Source organism: Ptychodera flava, chromosome 5 (genome assembly GCF_041260155.1).
Source record: "Ptychodera flava strain L36383 chromosome 5, AS_Pfla_20210202, whole genome shotgun sequence".
Taxonomy (NCBI): Eukaryota; Metazoa; Hemichordata; class Enteropneusta; family Ptychoderidae; genus Ptychodera; species Ptychodera flava.
The window spans coordinates 22,461,902-22,482,788 of record NC_091932.1 but is presented as its reverse complement, the minus strand read 5'-3'; the positions used below and the strand labels follow the sequence as shown (position 1 = coordinate 22,482,788).

Here is a 20,887-nt window from a genome sequence, read left to right as displayed (position 1 = left end):
TTCACACAGCATCTTTCAACATGTCAAACAATATAAGTTGTATCTCGTATAAAAAAATCATGAAAAATGGGCGACTTTGTCCCTTTAATGACATATGTAGTATCATAATCAAATAAACCTTCACACAGAAAATAGACCCGTACTTTTTACCGTTGCACGGCAATAGGAACAAGTTATACATCCATGTGGCAGGCGGCCGAGAGCATTCACCTTGCGTTGTCATTGTTTGTCATGAATCGATATCGGGTGACTGCTTTAAAAAGGTCTGATGTCTAATTTCAGTCCTGAAACGTTATGTTTTCTTTTCCGGTATTGTCTGATCAAGAAATTAAAGAATTTTCTTGCGCAAATAGTTCTTCTTTACCCAAGTTTAGCGATGTAGTAAACTCATTATTAAATTGTTCGACCTATGATGAAAACAAACGTAAAATATTCCATCGATGAACTTTGAATAAATCGCGATAAATTTATGGGAATGTAGCGGTTTCTTTAGGCTGTATCTATCCAAGCTGGGACTAAAATTGACACCACAAAATGATATGCATTGACATACCCTGTATTATCGGATAGTTTTCTCATTCATAAATTATTAGTAAAGGGGAACTAACTGCGGGTCCTTTATACGCTACAATCCTTGATGGTTTCTGTTTTACTTTATGGAAATTATTTTTAACATTTAAGTATAAATCCTAATATACGTTCTCACTGAATTAAACCAAAATCAGAAAGTGTGTCATCACTTTTGACTATTTCTTCTACATTTGAAAAGTCATGAAAATGCTCCTGTTTTGCAAGAGACAGCGCATGGCAGACGGAAGCAACAGCAAGTCATGTGACTTGACTTATAATTATTTGTAAATTTATGCCATAATCGTATAGTATATATATGCATACACATTGTGCAAAATTCTACCAGATGTTAGACTTCAGAGTTACGTTGAAATACTATTTCTAAGGTAAGTTTGTTCAATATTCTCCTCTTTACTCATTGTGTATAAACCTTTGTGTAATCGTGCTACAGGTACCAATCTTTTACGATCAATCGTCCTCTGAGGATGCCTGAAAAAAATATTTGAAAGATCTTACAAAGAGACTCACTCATAAATCCATTTGCTCTTTTTCGGTCATTCAATCGACCCACGAGACTTTTTTAAAAACAAAAATGGAACTTTGAACCACGATCAATCAGTTTCACAAAGATGATTGGCATTGACTGAAGTAAGGAGTAAAAGAAATAAATTCTTGTTGCCAAAAGAAGTGATTTTTCTCTACTTTTCGCAAAACCATTTGAATTGCGCTTCGCTTGATGGGCAAGTATAAGGTAAATTTTCTGACAATTTGGTATCGAAGGCAGACTGTTGTTCATTAATTATGAAATAGTTAGCTAACAATATTAATGATGTCCTCTAACAGATGACTAACTTTTTCAGCATCGTCTATTACGCCTTGCTTAAGAAAATATAATGTATCTGTATAATGTATATATAATAATATATATATTAATGAAATTTGTCACCTTTTCTTTTACCCTTTTATTCATATTCGCTATCGAAATATTGTCTTCGATATGACGAGTCCAAATATTATACATAATACAGGATATATATATATATGTTCTCAACAATACCTTTCTTACTAAAACGTCATATATTTGATCGGAACATATCGTTCATACAGTAAATACTGGCGCTTCTCAAATAATCGAAGGGAAGATGACCACTTTACTCCTACTACGCGAACAACAGCTCATAAAAATGTCCACATTTTGCTTTCACATGTCATATCACATATGCTGTAAAATCGTAATTCTGCACTGTTTATTGTAATTTTGCTCTTTCAAGATCTCAATCGGAGAAAAAATTCAAGACGATGATGGATCTTACATTACTGGTCCTTATAATCGGAATCACCGCAGACTTTACAAGTGAGTAAATGTATGTCCATTTACCAACCCAATCAATCCATCCGTACGGCCATTCATACATCCGTTCATGCACACGTATACACATAACAGGTGGTTTTCAAAAAGTGACTTCACAAATGAAACTTTGCTAGACTTTGTAAGATACAAATAGATGTTGTAGAGTATCATGCAAATTCGGTTCGGTAGGAATTTCTGAGGCAACTTGCCTTTGAACATCTGGTTCAATGATAAATGCGAAATCTGAAAGTAAACCTTGCAATATTCTATCTGTTTGCGCAGGTGGCAAGCTGACGTGTGTTACACGGCAATCGGAACTGTCAGGCACAACCGATGATGATCAGGCTAGAGTAACCTGTGAAGGCGATGATCATATGACAAGTTGTGTTAGCTACCAACCTGGTCCAGGGGGACATGGGACTCGAGACGGAGAGTTCATCGAAGTATCGGACGATGGCGTAGTGACCTGTGTGGCACGAAACGGTGCCGGAGGGACCGGTGCGTTTGAGTATAACACTATATATATGTCTACAGATAGAGAAATCTTGCAATCTCTGGATAGATACAATCATTTGCAATCCCTGTGAGTTATTTTGCATAATCTGGTGTTTTAACGAAGGAGTCAATGTTGCAGATGTAAATTTGATGATGCGTTATCCTGCAGTCTCGAATTCACATGATTTTCGAAAGAATTGAAAAATCATGAGTATTTCCCACAGAAATATCAAGGGGGAAGAGTGTCAACGTTTGGACAAAATTACCTGATTTCCAGCCTCACTATAAAAACATTAAATCAAAAAGTGCAGCGTCTTTGAAGCTTGTAGCCAAATAGTTGGTTGAATATCTTTTAAATAATTTATTCATTTCAAACACTCAATAGACTCCTTCACTTGCTGTAGATGATTACAAATCTACCAATCAGATGTACCCTTCCGAGACGCCACACGTATGGGAATTAGAGAGCTACTTTGCATTTAGTATTTTGTATGGAAATCAAACTCATTTGCAAAGTTGATACCTGACCTGGCTTTTACTGCTTGACTGACCCTGATGCGTCATCTCCAGGAGATAAGACAATTTACACACGCCGTGCCAAACCTTGGTCACGTGAACACCTTATGTCTTTTTTCACTGTTATAGGTGTTCATGCCATCGCCAGGTGTTGCTCACAAAATAATTTGAAGTGTGGCTATGCAGGAAGCTCGCAATCTGGATCTGATGACGATGATCAAAGTTGGGTGACATACGATTTCCGGGAGGATAAACCAACTTTCTTGACAGGTTGGTGGTCATCCATGTATAGTCTTACAAAAACTTCATGTCCGATTATACTGGTTTAATTCCCCAGAACCCACGTATAATTGAAGTCGTTTACACAGACATTAAACGAACCCCTTTATCGAGTACCTCCCACATAGAATAGATTTAGAAACAGCGTTTTTAATACTTTGTTTTAAAATTACGCGTTCGAAGGAAAAGCTATGTATGGTTTCCGATAAAATTTCCGATTCAAACTAATTTATTTTTCGATTAGGTTGTGCTGTAAACACATACTGGAAAAACATTGACGGCGCATACCCAGATTCTACTAAGGAAGAACAACTGACAGATATAAAAGGCAATAAATGTGTGGCAGTGAATGGATCAGGCGGAAAAGGTTACTATTTTTTGTATTGTTTCTGTGTGTTATTACTATGATGTGAATATAACTACAAAACGTACAAAAATAACAGTAAAATATTGGGACTACTACGTGTAGTCCGTCTTCATTTGTCAGCGAGCAGTCCTAATTTTTCTCTTGTAGCGAAACCTTGTTCCCTACAGAATGCAACTGTTCACTAAATTTCATGTCATTAAAGTATGGCCCACTATATTCATGATCAGAAATTCAAAGAGTAGACACAGCTGGCTCTCCTGTGTTTTGGAGAAATATAATTTGGTGTAATAAAAGTATTGTAAAATTAAAGATTATTTAAGCACATTATAATCCGTCAAAGAAACCAATAATTACTCTGCAGGGGTGTTTACCTGTTCCTTATTGTTTTTATATTTCTTCCTGGTATTTCAGGCGTTTGGGCAACAGCCGTGTATTGTTCACACTCAAGCTTGAACTGCAAAGCCAAGTGGAGTGCGCAGAGTGGTGGTAGTCAGGGCGACACGGCCAAAGTATCGTGTGATGACGGTTGGGTTTTGACAGGATGTAATTCTTATACCTGGTACAAAAACAATGACGGCGCTTACATCACAGGTGAGTACAGATTTACTTTGCAGGGCAGAATTTCTACATCTGCACCTGCATGAAAATGTCAGCACCTTACAGTACCAAAAAAGACGAAGAAATAACACACTTTCAATAAGCTGGTAGGCATCACTTTTCTTGATGTGGTATAAACGCATCGTATAACATTACAAATCGCAAATATTACAAATTGTCAAAGAGATGATAAGCATGTCAAATGCGGAAAACCTGTTTTCAAGAATGCTACTGATTAAAATATGTTTATTTTAATGTCTTTTAATGCCGATGTTCTTGTCGCACGGGATACTACTTCGACTTTCGAATAGAGAGAAATATACCTACACTTAGAATCGAATCGTCGAGAAGGGTTATCACGTGATCGTACACTTTACTGGTAGTCAAACCTATTCCAGGCGAGAATCAGTCCCCGAAATATTTGCATATAGATTGTATCTGTGAACGCTTACTTGTTTATTAAATTTTTTTGCCTGGTGGCAAGTTTATTCGTTTTTCACGCTATTACATTATATTTTCTCCCAGATGCTGATGAATGCGTGGCTGTCAATGGAGGAAACGGTAAATGGGTACAAGCTGTGGCTATTTGCTGCGAAGATTAATGATCAGGCGACATTTGAATGGTCGAACGTTTCCTATCGTTCTGTATTTAATAAACGTTGGCATTCAGTTCAATTGCAACTGAGAAGTAAACATACAATTAAATATATAACAGTTAGTGTGTATTTCGAGAGTAAATAAAATACATTTAGAAGCAAATAATACCAATAGATGGTCATATAACTGTGTAAAATATGGTATAAATCTTTAATGTTCTTACATTTAAAGCTTCTTATCATTACCTGAACTTTTCATATATCATTCAGATTTTTATATATTTCTGTAGGTTCCAGGATATTCTTCTACTCCTAAAATCGCTTTGACATGCCTTGGTTTCTACTTGTCAATATAACCTCTATAAGTGCAAAAGTTAATGTAATGTTTTTAACGAGTGCATTTCATTCCCATTTTTCAACGCTGACATTGCTAAAGTTTATTCTATGCATTGTGCTGCCAGGCTAGGCAAAATATTTTTTAAAACATATTTTTGGGCAAGACATACGAAAATGTATTTGCATGCGCCAAAAAAAGACATTTCTCGAAAACGACGCGATATCCCAAAAAAATTCGTGAATTAACCCCTTGATCACACACGCATACTTAGGTGATATCAGTTTCCCTAGGGACGCTCCGAAATTTGTGACAACATTAATATAAATCGACCTTGCTTACTCCTCATGTACTCACAGGATGTTAGGTGGAACCGTATCACCTATTCATATTTTGCCACAGTTGGACTATTCCATTTTACATGAGAGGTTGTGGGACGCTTCCATGGCGAACAATCTGAATATTGAGATGTCAATGTAGGCCTACGTTCCCTCAATTTAAAGGACATTTCTATGAAAATTGTGTTTAGACAGTAAAAGTAAATCAGAGGCCAGGGGTGTAAAATGGATGGGGTTTTTTTCCGTTGTGAAGGGACCCTCAGCTCATCATGAAAAGTTATGAGGCCCGACAAAAATCAGGTCAAACTGAAATCGTGCTGTTCCAGCATTCAAGACAGTGTTCGAGTGGCCTAGCAGCGTAATCAGCTATACAGTACCTATGAAATCAATCTGCATGGGTGCAGTTCACATGTCCGTCCCGTGGAGTTGGGGGCGGGGGAAGGGGTGTCTTGGTCTCAGCACGGGTTTCTTGTCGCCATTATTTTATTTAAATACGAAGGAGTATGACACTGCCAATAAAGATTTATACTACCAACCTAAAGTGTTTTGGTCGTACAGAACTGGTTTTCTCAAGATTTCTTGTTGAAGTTGTTCTCCTTCGCCGCATGCACAGCGCCATGTATATGTCCTTTGATAATCGTACGCTGTTTTATTACATGTGTCATCCGTGTGATTGTCTAATGCGCCAAGGCAAGCAAGTGTAAGTTACGAAACAGTGGACACTGTCACCTGATTATCACCGAATGAACTCAAATCTGACAAAGTCAACAACGTGCAACGTGCAAGTATATAAATAGTAAATATTTCAAAGTTGAAGGCATTCACAGCGTCTACTCTTATATTTTCGCTACTTGCTTGCCTGGATAGCATAGCAGATAAACATGTTAACTGGCCTGCACGAAAGTTGGACTTTTTATGGCATATCTTACAATGTGTACCGGGATTCGAATAGTTGGAACATGTGACTTGTCTGTCTTGTATTTTCAGTGATGTACTCAGATTTTTTGTGGCTAATTAATGGCTATGTTCAATGTGATTCACTATATGGATATCAAATCACGTCGAAAGGAAACATGCTGTAAAGCGGTTCTATCTTGGTGCAATGCCAATATGCTTGTACTTCAGTGTAATGGCTAAAATGTGTAAGCAAACAACGAAACTTTCGCTATAAGTATTTTGTTTTTGAGTACCATATTAGTTCTGTTTGATCAGCTGTTTTACATGTATGGACATTCCGGTGCGTATGCTTGTAAGTAGTTCCGGTTCACATATGATTCATATTTTAACACCAGTTTCTCACTAAACAATAGAAGAATGGCAATTGATATTTATAAATAGTTACAGCTACTGCTCTCTATAAAGAAAACAAGCCCAGTCTGACTCGTTACAATTCCGAAATCATAAGTTATGACACACTCAAGGACAGCAATACCAAGTGAGACCCATTCTGGTGGCACATAATTTTATAGCTCCCATTAAGGAGTACCTCATTCCCCTCGTTTGGGAACTGAGGGCAAATAGTCTCATATTACCTCGGATGTGCTACAAATGTGGATCCGATGCGCCCTCTGCAGTCAAGCCGAGCAGAGGGGCTGTCGGAATGTATTCCCCATGTGTAAACATGGCTATGGCAAATAGAATGAAGGCCATCCTTTCTTTGTGGATACTTTGATCACAATAAAAACGCTTTATTGAATCTGCAGCTAGAAGCCAATACTATAGTATCTGATTTCTGGACAACTTTTCAACTAAAGTTGATTTTGCCAATCATATTGCAGCTAAAAAGTGCAAGGTCAAATATTCAATATTACACCGTGTACCACATTTTACAACGATACAATAGCGAACATATAAAAAAATAGACTCATTGTTGGATTAAATTTAACTATTCTAAAGAATATCTGAAATTGGAGGAATGTTTTCATACCATAGGACGAAATGCGACATCTTTAAACTTAGAATTAGTTAAGTGATTCAGCAGGGGTCAGCACAAAAGTCACTGGAAGGAGTTTGTGCCATGGTTGTTACAAGTGAATGTTTCGCAGGAGAATGTCGTCGTTGTGGGACGGCATGGACTGCTTTACACGGGTGTTGATGCCAGTTCCACTACACGTAACTCAACACAACGGTATGCCATTGTCGTCGGCCGCAATTAAACATCCAAAACCATACCAAAGACCAGCTACCCCATGTTCTTGGCTAGAGCACCACAGCAGTCACTAATGTTCGTTAACACACTGACTCCTTTAGATAAACTAGCTTTTGAATGTACGGCTTGTCCATGTAGTTGCTGCAGAAGGCTTTCGTAGTGTAATTTTATGGACAAAGAGAAGTGACGCAATTTATATCGGTAATTGGTATATACACTAATCTTAAATGTGAACATTATCTGCACGAAACTATAAAATATCAAATTCCTGGCGGCAATTAGCCACGCTGCCAAAGCATATAGATGTTGTTGCTTTAATTTGTGACGTTGCTGGAATGATTAGTCTTCCAGAATCCTTTTCCATTTATTTCATACGCCAGAGGGCGCATATAATTCTCAAACTGCTGGGTAATCTACTGTGCTAAGGGCTAAAGGGGACTTTTCTCGCTTACGGCTTAAGTAGAATAGAAGCTGCGGATGGATGTGAACGCAAATTTCTAAGATTCACACGGTTACAGATAGAATTGTACCTGGCAAAAATCAAAGGTTGTGACAGCTATACGCATTTAGTTCCACCGACATAGTTTGAACGTACATGAAAGGAATAAGGGACTTTTGGCAATACAAATAAACCCTTCGGAGTGTGAAAATAATATATTTTCTGTTGTAATTTCTGCATTCAATACGGTAATTATAGTATTTCTTACCCCGCAATCATTTTGACCGTCACAGATGCAGAACCGGCATCGTCACTATGTCCTGTTGTTTCGTACTAAGTCAACTTGAAGGGTTTTAATTGAAGTATAGAGTAACGAGAGAGGGGACCATCGATAGAAGAATCCAGTTCTTTATTTGAAATATCAAAGATACAATCAAAAGTATGAATATCTTGATTTTTTGAGGTCCCAGAGGGTTAACCCCAACCTGTTTGCATCGCTGATACCTCACCGAGGGTATAGCTCGTGCTATTTGGCTGATCGTATCTCCTGGCTTGTCACCTCTTTCACATCCATCCTCACAGCGTATGTAAAGATAAGAAACTTTACATACGCTGTGACCAAAATTGTTCATCATCGAAATTGTCTTTTAGGTTTTACTTTCAAAGGTTTTCATGCTATAGCTTTCGCCATACGATCTTATAAAGATAATTTTCAATTAATCTGACAATGTGAACCCCATCCTTCGCTTGGTATGTATCCACATGCATTCCACAGTGTTAGTGTGGGCGAAGGTTTGAGGATCCACAAAATGAAGACAATAAGTGAAATAAAAAAATGACGATACTTGCACAACGAAGAATAAGCCGTCCACTGAGGACGGACAAATCGATAATAGGAATTAAAGTGTTCGCCTCACGCCGGTTATCATTAATCAAAAAGCAAGCGGAAGATTCTCAACCGATGCCTCAAAACGTCTAATGGTCACCACGGTGTCCACCCAGGCTGTATTTGGACTTTGAGTAATTGGATTCACCGATTTCCGCGATACAGCAAGGGGGCCACCACAACCTGCTCGGAGGCGTGATCACGAAGATAAAAAGACAACAAATCTGTCGACAAAAAATAAACCAATCAGTAACGGATTTTGAACTAACAGACAACTGGAAAGAAATGTCAACAACGAAAAACTGAAAACAACAAAAATACATCAACTGCAGAATGGGGACAAAAGTAGGTTAGAGAAGTGAAACCAACTGTCAGTGCAGACTGAAATAATCGCCCCGCAAGTAGTACCAAGGGCACATGCATGTCTATCAGCGACCTCATATACTTGCCGCGTGTCTTGCGAATAAGTGTCTTCTTTTGACACAATACTACAGCGGTCTGTTCATCTGGCGTGACTTCTTGTGAAAGACAAACAGTTACATATATAATAAAAATGTTCCATGTTAAAGCGCATGCAGTGTAAGTCGTTGTTAAAACTCAAACCACCCAATCTTTGAGTAGAAATGTTTGTCATAAGATCGAACTGTAGTTTCAACTTGACTACGTCTTGAAACCGAATTTCCCGTCCAAGTCACATTTGTAGAAGAATGTCATGAAAAGTGTAGCAGTACCTGACATTGGGTTCAGAGAGAGTGAAGCACGTACACGTTTGGTGTGAACTCGTTTTACGTTTTGCACGAAGATCGCAGACAAGGTGTAAATTTACGGTTGCCCTGGCAATGGTACTCAAGTTGCCATGCGACGCCTGCTATGAAGGTATACCACACTTACATTACATGTGTAACTATGGAGACATCTGCGTGCAATATGCTGATGAATAGTTTCGAGTCCAATCTTACTACCCAATCTAAAAACGTAGAGGGCGTGATTACAGTTCCGAACAGCCAATCAAACACGCACAACTCACCATCAACATTATGCATGCTAATGATTGACAAGTACCGTGAACGCCTTTGAATACCATTCCATAGTCAATAAATAATTAACACACGTGTAAGTTCCATTCGATACATCAACTGCAATATTTTGATCTAGTGCCCCCTCCATTGATGTGTCATTACTCCGTGAGTCCTAGTCGCAATTTTGAGAATTATTTTAAAGTTGCACTCATCAACAATAACAGTGCATGCACACACACACACACATACACACACAGATGGCGTTAATGTGTCAAATGAAACAACTACCTCACTCTCAATGATAGTATTTCACCCTTTAATCATACATAACAATTGAAAAAGTGTTTCAGAAAAAAGGGGACTAACGGTCACGTGATGTGCTCACTTCGTAAATGATCACGTGGTAGCACTGAGATGTACTGCCACAGATAGTGCTCTTCTTTAAAAATGAACATTTGCATCTTCAAAAGGTGGATGGTCTAGGTGATCAATAGGCCACCGTTACTACTTAACATTATTTTCCTTCGATGAAACCGTGAGTGAAAGATAACGGTCAGGCCTTCACTGTCGCAAAATTTTCCGTTGAGGGTGACATTTGATCTTCTCATCGATCTCCAGCACTCCAGTTCGTCCATGCAGCCGATTTCCACCATGATCTGGCCAAAACCCGTTGTTAACAATTGCGGTTTCAATTTCTTCACAGGAAACTTGGTTGAACCGATGAAATCTACGCACTTCAGACAGTTTTTAGAAAGTTTTAAGAGCATACGCTTTTATACTACACAAGTAATGCTAGGAGGCACCGTGGGGCATTAGTCTATTGGGTAATTGGCTATTGGTATCTCATCCTGTAATTAAGTTCGCCTTTTGGATGAGTAATAAAATAAAAAGGAAAAAATAAAATAAATAAAATAAAATATATGTCTCAGAAATTTCCACCGCGGTGGAGAATACAGACGACATCGGATAGATTTACCTCCGAGTCGTCAACAGTAGAGTGATAGCTTTCCCCCTAATTAATTAAGAACTGTGTAGATCGATAAAGTCACGGTTTAATTTCTTTAATGTCAATCATAATGCATTTAATTCATACTAAATTATGCATCGTGAATAATTTAACTGGTAATATTAACATCTCCTGAAGTGCGATTGATTGGTCTCTTTCATATGCAAATATTAATTGTGATGTTGATTTCCCTTTCGAAAGTAATTGCTCCCTGGGAGAAAGGAAACACTCACGGGCAGACATGAATAATTGATTGGTTAAATAAAGGATATAGAACTATGCCATCAGGTACACCCTTGACTTGTAACAGCCTTATTACGGTATTCCGGCATCCTACAGCTTGGCGAAATTGTCAATAGAAGGTCGTCGGAATGTTCACGTTGACATTATTTGTTTCTGTCTTCTGCAGGATAGAAGTATTACAGTTCGTCCAGAAGACGTTACAGCGTTCAAATATGTGTATCGAAAACACAGCTTAGACAGCAGAACTCGGGAAAACTCCGAAATTGCAAGTTATAGTCCGATCACGTCGTGAACTTATAGTTTCTGGCCACTGCATGTCATATTCATTACCTATTCATTTTTAGCAGAAACATTGAATGTGGGATGGTTTTGGAGAAAAGACATTCAAAAGCTAAGACACCATTTCTATACGTGCACGTGAAATTTTAGAACTTTATTTCAAATATTTGAATTATCACCACAAATCATGATTGACGTACCGAATCTTACTTTTCCGACTTTCAGTCGCAAGCTCTCGCCAGAAATAAATACAACGATAACCTTGTAACATAAAAATATTCGTATCAGTTGTTGGTCAAACACAATCTGAAAAAGGAACAAATGATGATCTATTTCAAGGATTTATCGAGAGCTCAGCAATTGTTCCTGTACAACTTATAGGCGTGTCGTTTCACAAACATGCGTACGTTGCCAGTTATTCAGTAGACAAAAACGTATGGATTTAACATTAAATTTAAAATAAGAGACATATGGACTTGACATCGAAAATATGTTAAAACGTTAATCTATTTTAAACAACCCGTTAAAAGTAACGTACACTCCAAATGGTGAAATTCAAAATGATCTAAAACGACGACCACATAAATATGTAAATTATAGGCGTAGAAGGATTAGGAATAAGTTTCTTAGCTTATTGAAGTCGCTTAGTAAATGAAACGTCAATTTTAGATGACTGATGAACGGGATCAATTAAACATGATTAAAATACTCAAACTTTCCTTTGGCTAAAAGTAATAGTATTATATAGCAAAGAAGAATGTCGACCGTTCTGAAATATATAATCGCATGACGAATTCATGCCAGTTTCTGCATCCCTAACATATACTTTCATGCTACGATGTTCTGTACGCCAATTTTTTCTCTATCAAGAATTGTAAACCCGGCTGATAATATGCAATCTCCGTGAAACCTCTACACATACGTGTATCTTCAAGACCATCAAACTAAAAAAAAACGATAAATGATTGGTTTTCAATTCTGTAAATATTAACACTCCACACAAAAGCGTATTAATGACACACAATATCAATTATTTACTCATAACTCTGTCTAATGGTAATTTATCAAATGTAAATATAATACTTTTAATGTATGTTTTTCAAGTCGGTAAATAGTAACACTCCACACAAAAGGTGATTAATGAGATAATGATATTAAACTACTTAATTTTAATATATCGATGTTATTAGATAACAACAACAACAACAACAACAACAATAATAATAATAATAATAATAATAATAATAATAATAATAATAGATGTTTTCTTTATTATGGTATTAATCAGAGCTTCCTTGGGGGTACCTATCATGATGAATGCAAACCTAAAGGACTCTTGACGACAATGTTAAATTGCAGTGATAATGTGCAGCATCTCGGAAGCTGTTATCCCATTGGTTGGCTGAATCTTACCGTTATAATTGAATTATACAAACAGACTCCCTAAGTTGCTCTGAAAGGTGACAATAGACCAATCAGATGTAACTTTCCGAGCCAGCTACACATCAGCAGAGATTGCAGTCCAGTTTGCCATGAGCTAGCGCTTCTTTGGGTGTGATGTTTTAAAGTTACTTCGAATATATTGTCCCAAGAACAGCTCTGCAATAATTTTACTCCATCGATAAATTGTGCCAGGTCGTGATCCTTGTACTGTCAGTCACGAATCAATATGCAACTTCTACGGGGTTGTACTGCTCGCTTTTCCCGCCCGGTGATTGGCCTCTTCTGTAAATGTCATCAGACTCAAACTCGAACGGTTTTCTTCGCACTTTGAACAGCAAGGAGAATATGATCGCAAACAGAATGGCCTGGAAATGAAAATGTAGATGATCAGCAAATGAAAACCTAAGCTTCAAAACAAAAGTAGAATTGCAATATATTTTTACAACGTCACCAGATATATGATACCCCTCGTATAATCGATTAAAACGAATACGGAATTTTTGGGTGTGTATTTATGAAATGTATAATGATTATGTAATATATGTATGATAGCAAATACATTGTTTGCTTACTTTGGATGGATCCACAATGGCAGCTGACAGAAAAAATGACGTCATCTGAGTATACAACCATTCCTTCGATGTCCTTGCACCCCACTCCAAGCTGTAGAGAACAACGAAGAAGCACGAGGCGAACGAGGATAAAAACACCACCAACCAGGCGAGGATGATGTAGCAGCGTGACAACACGGTGTATTTTCTCCTCACTTTTGCCTCGGTCTCCAGATCAGTTGTGGTTGGCACGACACGCACATTAGGCCTCGCCTTCTTGAACAGCGACACCATGGTGATGGATGCTGGCAGGGTCACGAGGCTGCTTATGAGGGCGATGTAGACCGTGCCGAATGACAGCCTGAAGGTCTCAATCTCGATCCCCTTGGTGTCTTTCGCTTCATCCTTTTTGCCGTAGAACATCGCATTGGAAATCATCGCCAGACACAGCACGGCTGCGCAGCAGGAAAGGCGTTGCACGCGGGTGAAGTTGCTCGGCATCTGTCGACTCACCACAGAACCCCACAGATACTCGTCAAACACCTGCACTCGAATATGGCTGGACAGCAGGTGGGCAAACCCAGTTTTTTGAGAGTCATCTGAAAGAAGGAGCTCCCTGGTAATTTCGTGTCCCTCCTTATCAGCACCGAACCATTTGTAACAAACGAAATCATACCTGTTAAAAAGTAGCGAAAAAAAAAAGAAATTGAACCCAATATATAATAAGCAATCCCAAAGGTAATCAGGAGACTCATATCGTGGTGAGGTAATATGCTCCGTTGTTTGAACATACTATTGAAAAACATTACTTACAAAAATGTGACTGGGTTATACTTCATAAAGTTTTCTGAACTCAATGAGTCCAATGAACACGATTGGAACTAATTTGCGATAATTGGATGACAAAGTAATATCGATTCAATCTTCAAATATAACCTTATCTGCTTTCTTTTTCAGTTACACACGTGTTTTTATGAGTATTTTGTAATATCGCAACATTCAGCTATACGGCACCTAACACTTTTGAGAAATTTGAAAAATATGGAAATCCAATCATCCCAAATTAGTTCCAATCGTGTTAATGGCGGTATATACCTTTTGTTTGTCAGCATATCAACCACCTCCATTCTCTCCAGGAACCATTTATCGTAACCCTTGCGTGCTGACCTGTAAAGCTCAACCTTCATACTTCTGAGTGGGCCCAGGGGGTCTCGTACAGCCACCAGAAAACTTCTAACAGTACCAGAGTCCAGAGTCTGTAATGACAAAAGGTAAATATCGTGACAAGTGTAGCATCGGATACAGTTACTTCTCCTGAACAAAAACAACAACAAAAGAGCAATCACCATCATGATCATCGTGATCGTCATCGTTTCTGCTTACTCAGCTCCAATTCATTCCAAATAATATACTTTGAAGCAACCTCTGAGATAAGTTAAAGCTCCATAAGCTGTATCTTTTGGCTATTTTTCAGAGCTTTTGTTTCGTGGTTTCCCTACACTTTCTGCATTGATTCCCTAAACTGTATTTTAATGCCAAGTATTTAGCACATAAACACAACCTATATAAGCATAATCTACATTGTTATTGTTGAAAATTGTATTCAAGTCCGGACTAGAATTCATTTTTAAACAATAAAAAATGGACACTACACACATACAAGCTGTGTTGACAAAAAAAGAATACTCGAAATTTCAGCTTGACAAACGGATTGGGGTCAGATACGGTAGTTGATATACAGAAGCAGAATACTGAAAAACTTGCCACAAGTTACAGCTTATGTCCCTTTAAAGAGTTTCAACCGAGGCAGGATGCCTTCTGAATAGCCACATACGGAAACATATTGATAAACATGCACGGACAGTTGGAATAAAGCATTTGGATAAATCAAAAGGATCGAGACGTTCGTCTGATCGTGATGTGAAAAGTACAGTGTGCTATTACAGGTGTCATTTGCCTACGGTTGGGGTCACAAAAATGATAAATGTTAGAATTGTTTCGTCTTACCAGTCGCTTGTCCTTGTCAACTAGTCGTATTATGCGGCTTTTCCCTCCGTCACCGTACAGAATAAGTGCCACCACACCTGTAGTGCCCGCACCAGTTCCGAGGCCAGTGAACACTGTTATGCGGTAATAGTATTTCTCGTCGATCGAGTTAAACGCCTGAGGTGCAGCTATCCACTGAAAAGTACAATCGTTTGAGTTGTACTTGTTTTGACTATTTCTTTCTTACATTTGCGATGGGAAATGTTAAATCACACCAACTGCATATTAATCTGATCACGTTATATTATTAGCTAGGATAAATCAAAAGAAGAGTTACGATGTAAAATAATGAAATTTTGGACCATGTTAGATTATCTGTATTAATTATAACAACGGTAAAAAGAAACATTGTTTGGCATTAAAATGTCATTTGATCACCAGGTCCTATACTTAAAGCATAACTATATGATTGTCTAATGAAGGGGGAGTTGGTCAAAAGGACACTCAGACAATGAAGTCTCGAAAATCTCTTGTGTGCAACAAAAATTTGCAGTGGAGCTCTTTAACTTGAAAATACTGAATTTTGGATCTGTCAATATGCTTTACCGAAGGATTTTTTGAAAAATAACCATCACTGCTATGGTCAGTTTTTGTTCAGTTGTATCTGTAAACAAAGTGGTTGACTAGATGCAAGGTTTATACAAAAGACTGACATCAACAAGCACTAATGCAAGCACAGTGGTTTGGGGACTGACGCGGCTTTAACCGATGTTTAATAACAACATAATTTTTTTTTCAGCTACCCCAAATAATATCTTACTTTGATGCATTAAATACGAACCAACGATAATATAACATCCACCAATATACTCGAGTTAAAAATACCGATTTTGCCGATGAACGCCTGTGCGTGAAACTTCAGTATTGACTATCTTATCCTTGTGGTGCTTTTATTTTTAATTACTAGATGTACAAACACGACAATGTGTGGTGGCATGCCTACCTTTTTCATGTCTTGTTTGTCTTTTCTTCTCAAATAGACGGCAAGGATAAGGTACAGGACGAACAGCGACAGGATAGTGGCCAGTACGAGGCTGTTGTCTCCGATATCAATTTGGAACACGCGGCTGAAGTTGATCTTGTTCACGGGGACTACGAAGTCAGCCGCTGTGAATGACGTCAGGTGATTACATCGGCAAACCATGTATTCATCAGTTGATGCCAACAAATCCGGCTGTGGAGTGGAAAATAGCTTTTAAACTTTTTGAATATTGACGAGCACTACTCTCTCTCTAAGTTACAATCATGGGCTATAGTTTTCATTGAGTTTTCTTCATGCAATGCCATTTCGAAGGGAAAGAGGTTACGCCATCCAGACATTTGATAAACACACGTAAGAAGGGCCTTGATCATACCCGTGCCCAAGCTATGACTAAGTACCTTTAATCCCAATCCTGAATTCAGAGGTGGAAGTGTTATATTTTTAAATATAATCTGAGTCTGAATTTTTTGTGAATTCAGCAACGTGTTTACATACATGTAAGCATAGCGGGTCACTGATGCAAATATTGTTTGCTCTTCAGAGGAAAACGCGATGTTCGTATATCGTGTTGATTTAGTTCTCTGTCACATTCGATAAAAATCAAAAGCTATCATGACATTATTATTACATTATATATTACCAATAGGTTGCCAATGTCAAACAAATGTGCGTATTTTTCAACAAAATACAAACGTTCCATGAATGGCACACAGTTTCATCCTGCCACTCGCATCTTGGTATTCCTGTTATATCTACGAATACGTCGACAAAGCTTGATTGTGAGTTTGCTTCTAATTCTAACAAGGAATCTAGCGGACATAAGCTCTTAAACGGTCGATCTCAACAAGACAAACTTCTCTTTAAATGCTTTTGTTCAAGCTTATTTACCTCTTTCATCACTTGCTTGTTGTAAGAATTTTTATGCCCTCAATATGTTTTTCAACGTATAACAGCAGAAAAAAGAATTCCTTACCCAACATCCATCACTCTGCCACTTCTTGTTTGTTTCACTCCAATAAATGCATGAGTAGTATGACGCAGATAGAATGACATGATGAGGGGCGACTACGTTGTCCTTGCCGACTACAATACAAACAAGTCGAGCAATCGATTAGTTTCAATCATTATTTGGCTGGATGGACATATGGCCTTCAAATTATCACATGCAAACGTATGGAAATTTCCCTTTTTATGTATACCGTATGTATGTATGTATGTATGTATGTATGTATGTATGTATGTATGTATGTATGTATGTATGTATGTATGTATGTATGTATGTATGTATGTATGTATGTATGTATGTATGTATGTGTGTGTGTGTATGTATGTATGTATGTATGTATGTATGTATGTATGTATGTATGTATGTATGTATGTATGTATGTATGTATGTATGTATGTATGTATGTATGTATGTATGTATGTATGTATGTATGTATGTATCTATCTATCTATCTATCTAGCTATCTATCTATCTATCTATCTATCTATCTGTCTACCTATGTATCATGTATTTATATGTATATGTATCTATGTACACAATGGGAATTGTTACCTATGTCTATCACCAGGCTTTGACTTTGCATTGTCATGACATCTGTTGTTGCCTCAATGAATAGACTTTTGGTTGATCCACTTGAAATATTGGCGAAGTTGTCGAAATTATCTTTGTCTTGACCATTACTGGCTCGCTGCCAAATGTTATACTGGGAACCAGACACTTCGGAGGAAATAGTCATCTCAAGAATTTGAAACGGATCGGTGATGGAAACCGACACTTCGAATCTCTCACCCGGCCATACTTCCATTTCTTTTCTCTGGCGGGGCAGCCTCTTGTCTCTGGCAACGAAAATGGTGTACTCGGCACTGGTCTTTGCAGGGCGGCCTTTCTCATCGAATACCTCGAGAGCAACAACAGGCGAGCTTCTCAGTTGTTTTGGTGAGTCGCATTGGTATGGATTTACCATTGACCCGATGAACTAAGACGGAAAGAAGGTGGAAACAAAGCTATATTTACAGTATTTAGTTATATTATATTTTGACAAAGGTTTACAGTATTCCCTTCCTCATTATAAGTATCAGTTGTTGATTCTGTCACAGAGGAACATACATAAGGTGGGTTTACACGTGTATTTTTTTAAACCAGAGGGAATCTGATTAGTCATTCTGTAAATATTCCTTATCAGCGATCTAAGCGATCTCACGTTTACACGTCATACACAAGGTATGATTTAGTTCGGGTCAAGCGCCCTCAGCGATATCTGGGCTAGAGAACAATCGCTTGCTTGCAATGGCGGACAAACACATCGTGCAGCTGCTGTCTACGCTCTTTTTGTGTTCTGTCAACCATCGAGACGCCTTTGGCGAAGAAATTTACTAGGAAAGAATATTGTTGGCCTCGCCCCGTCTGATGTCGGTGTCTATTTCATGTTAAGATCAGACTCTTATACGGAAAATTGAGACAGTCAAAGTTCCGGCCAATGCTTCACTTGACTAGTAACACTGGATGTATATTTCCATGTTCACGAATACACCGCAGAATGAGGCAATTGAATCAGTCGGCAGAGCATTAAATCAGGAAAGATCATCAAACAATTACATAATCAAGTAACCACCAACGAAATACATGATAGCTCTGCTAGAAATAATCTTAATAAACAACACATTTGAATTCAACGATGAATTCTACCGGCAAATATGGGGATGCTCTTATACGGAAATAATCTCGATGGGGTTGTTCGCCAGAAATAGCAGATATTACATTTCACGAGACAGAAATGAGAATAATACTGAAATGCAAACAACAAATACCGACCTGGCTGAGGTTCAGTTTTTCTGATTTTCATCGGAACACAACACGAACTCAATGAATTCATATCAAACATCAACAAAATGCATCCTACTTTCAAATTTTCGTTTGAAAGCTCCTCTGAAGAAATCACATATTTAGACCTGACTATCTACAAAGGTCGTCGATGCAACAAAGAGAATATTCTCGACATCAAGACACACACAAAACCAACAGATACTTTCCAGTTCTTACAAAGAAACTCATGCCATCCGGCAGCAACATTCAAAGGTCTGATCAAAGATGAAACATTACGATACATCAGAACACGTAACAACGAAACGAATTTTACACAGAAACTTTAAAAGTCACACAATTTAGTGAAAAAAATTAGTGAAAAATTACAAGACCGACAATATAATAAAAATGAAATAGAACGCATTATCAGAGAGACAGACCATAAAAGTAGGAAAAGACTGCTTGAACAACAGAAAGAAAGAAATGACGCCACCAACAATACAGTAGTCTTCATAACAACGTATAGCCCGTACATCGACACAACAAAAATCAAGCAAGCCCTGACATAAAAGTGGAGTGAACTTGAAAAAGACGAAAAAATAAAAAAAAACTGTTCCAAAACCAACTAATAATCGCATATAGAAGGAACAGAAATATAGGCGACACACTTATAAGCGCCAGACTTCACAAAAACTATAAGCTTAATAGCTCAAACTCAGGTTCACACGAACCCACACCAACACAACAAGATCAAACAGTAGACATTCTACCTTCCCTACCAACGTAAATGGAACAACATATTACCAAATAAATACAATCAACCATTCAACACGTCTTAACAATCACAAATTTTAAGCAACTGATGAAGAAAACTCTGTTTTCGAAACGTAGTGCCAAAGGATCACAGTGTCAGTAGTCTCTCCGCTCCAGTGCGGATTAACACAGGACAGGTAGATTACGGGTACGTCTCGCCATGGCTAAGCAAAATTTTACATAAAACAGTTAAACATGATATACACTTATATTATACACAATATCATACACAAAACGCAAACAACCCAAATATGAACGATGTGTGGAGTTGTTTTCCCTTTACTACCTACAACTCATCGTAAAAATGGCATCGTTTTTCTAGCATTGCCACCACGACGGTTGTTGTCGGACACGGACTTGAACTAAGCTCGCAACCGTTTGATTTTTTTGTGGCATTGTTCCGCTGTCCTCTCGAGTCCCTTCTCCCTGGCCTTGGCAGCGACGACTTCATACACTTGCCGATCCCTCGACGTGCCGTCCATCATACGGATGACGTTTTCGTCTCTCCAGATTGAAATTAGTAGCCTGATCTCTTCCTGTGACAAATTGTTGCCGCGATCGCGAGAGCTTCTTACTTGAACACCGTCCATTGTGGTAATGGCCGAACCGAAGACAGGATATAGTTCGGCGTTTAGTTCGGTGTTCTGGTCACACGTGTAAATAGGCCATTGTTTAGTTCGGAGCACCGAACCTGGACCAGCCCTCCGACACCGAATTAATTTAGTTCTTTGTTAGTTCGGTGTTGTCTGTTTACACGTCCAACTGACACAGGTTTAAAT

The 20,887-nt window shown here is 38.2% G+C and overlaps 2 protein-coding genes across 3 annotated transcripts in view; one reads left to right on the top strand and one right to left on the bottom strand.

Moving 5' to 3' along the window:
• Nucleotides 1-867: 867 nt before the first annotated feature.
• On the top strand, nt 868-5,984 carry LOC139133266 (proprotein convertase subtilisin/kexin type 9-like). Its single transcript, XM_070699790.1, has 7 exons — nt 868-956; nt 1,842-1,924; nt 2,204-2,419; nt 3,062-3,202; nt 3,456-3,578; nt 3,990-4,169; nt 4,701-5,984. Exons 2-7 carry the CDS (start codon nt 1,870-1,872, stop codon nt 4,775-4,777), a joined length of 792 nt encoding a protein of 263 aa, XP_070555891.1. The 5' UTR covers nt 868-956; nt 1,842-1,869; the 3' UTR covers nt 4,778-5,984.
• Nucleotides 5,985-11,597: 5,613 nt separating this feature from the next.
• Nucleotides 11,598-20,887, bottom strand: part of LOC139133265 (polycystin-1-related protein-like) — a 30,029-nt gene continuing 20,739 nt past the window's right edge. For both annotated transcript variants that reach the window (XM_070699787.1, XM_070699789.1), the window contains exons 12-18: nt 18,045-18,468; nt 17,460-17,569; nt 16,448-16,678; nt 15,466-15,639; nt 14,554-14,714; nt 13,480-14,134; nt 11,598-13,272 (exon numbers count right to left, since the gene is read on the bottom strand). In XM_070699787.1, the coding sequence (XP_070555888.1) occupies nt 13,129-13,272; nt 13,480-14,134; nt 14,554-14,714; nt 15,466-15,639; nt 16,448-16,678; nt 17,460-17,569; nt 18,045-18,468 (1,899 nt within the window). In that variant the 3' untranslated portion in view covers nt 11,598-13,128. The remainder of the gene's footprint in view (nt 13,273-13,479; nt 14,135-14,553; nt 14,715-15,465; nt 15,640-16,447; nt 16,679-17,459; nt 17,570-18,044; nt 18,469-20,887) is intronic.

Bases quoted from the DNA above. Each gene is read 5' to 3' on its own strand.
- LOC139133266 (XM_070699790.1), top strand. From the start codon at position 1,870: ATGATGGATCTTACATTACTGGTCCTTATAATCGGAATCACCGCAGAC. The intron at 3,203-3,455 runs GTTGGTGGTCAT...TTTTTCGATTAG, and splicing joins TAAACCAACTTTCTTGACAG to GTTGTGCTGTAAACACATAC. The intron at 4,170-4,700 runs GTGAGTACAGAT...ATTTTCTCCCAG, and splicing joins TGACGGCGCTTACATCACAG to ATGCTGATGAATGCGTGGCT.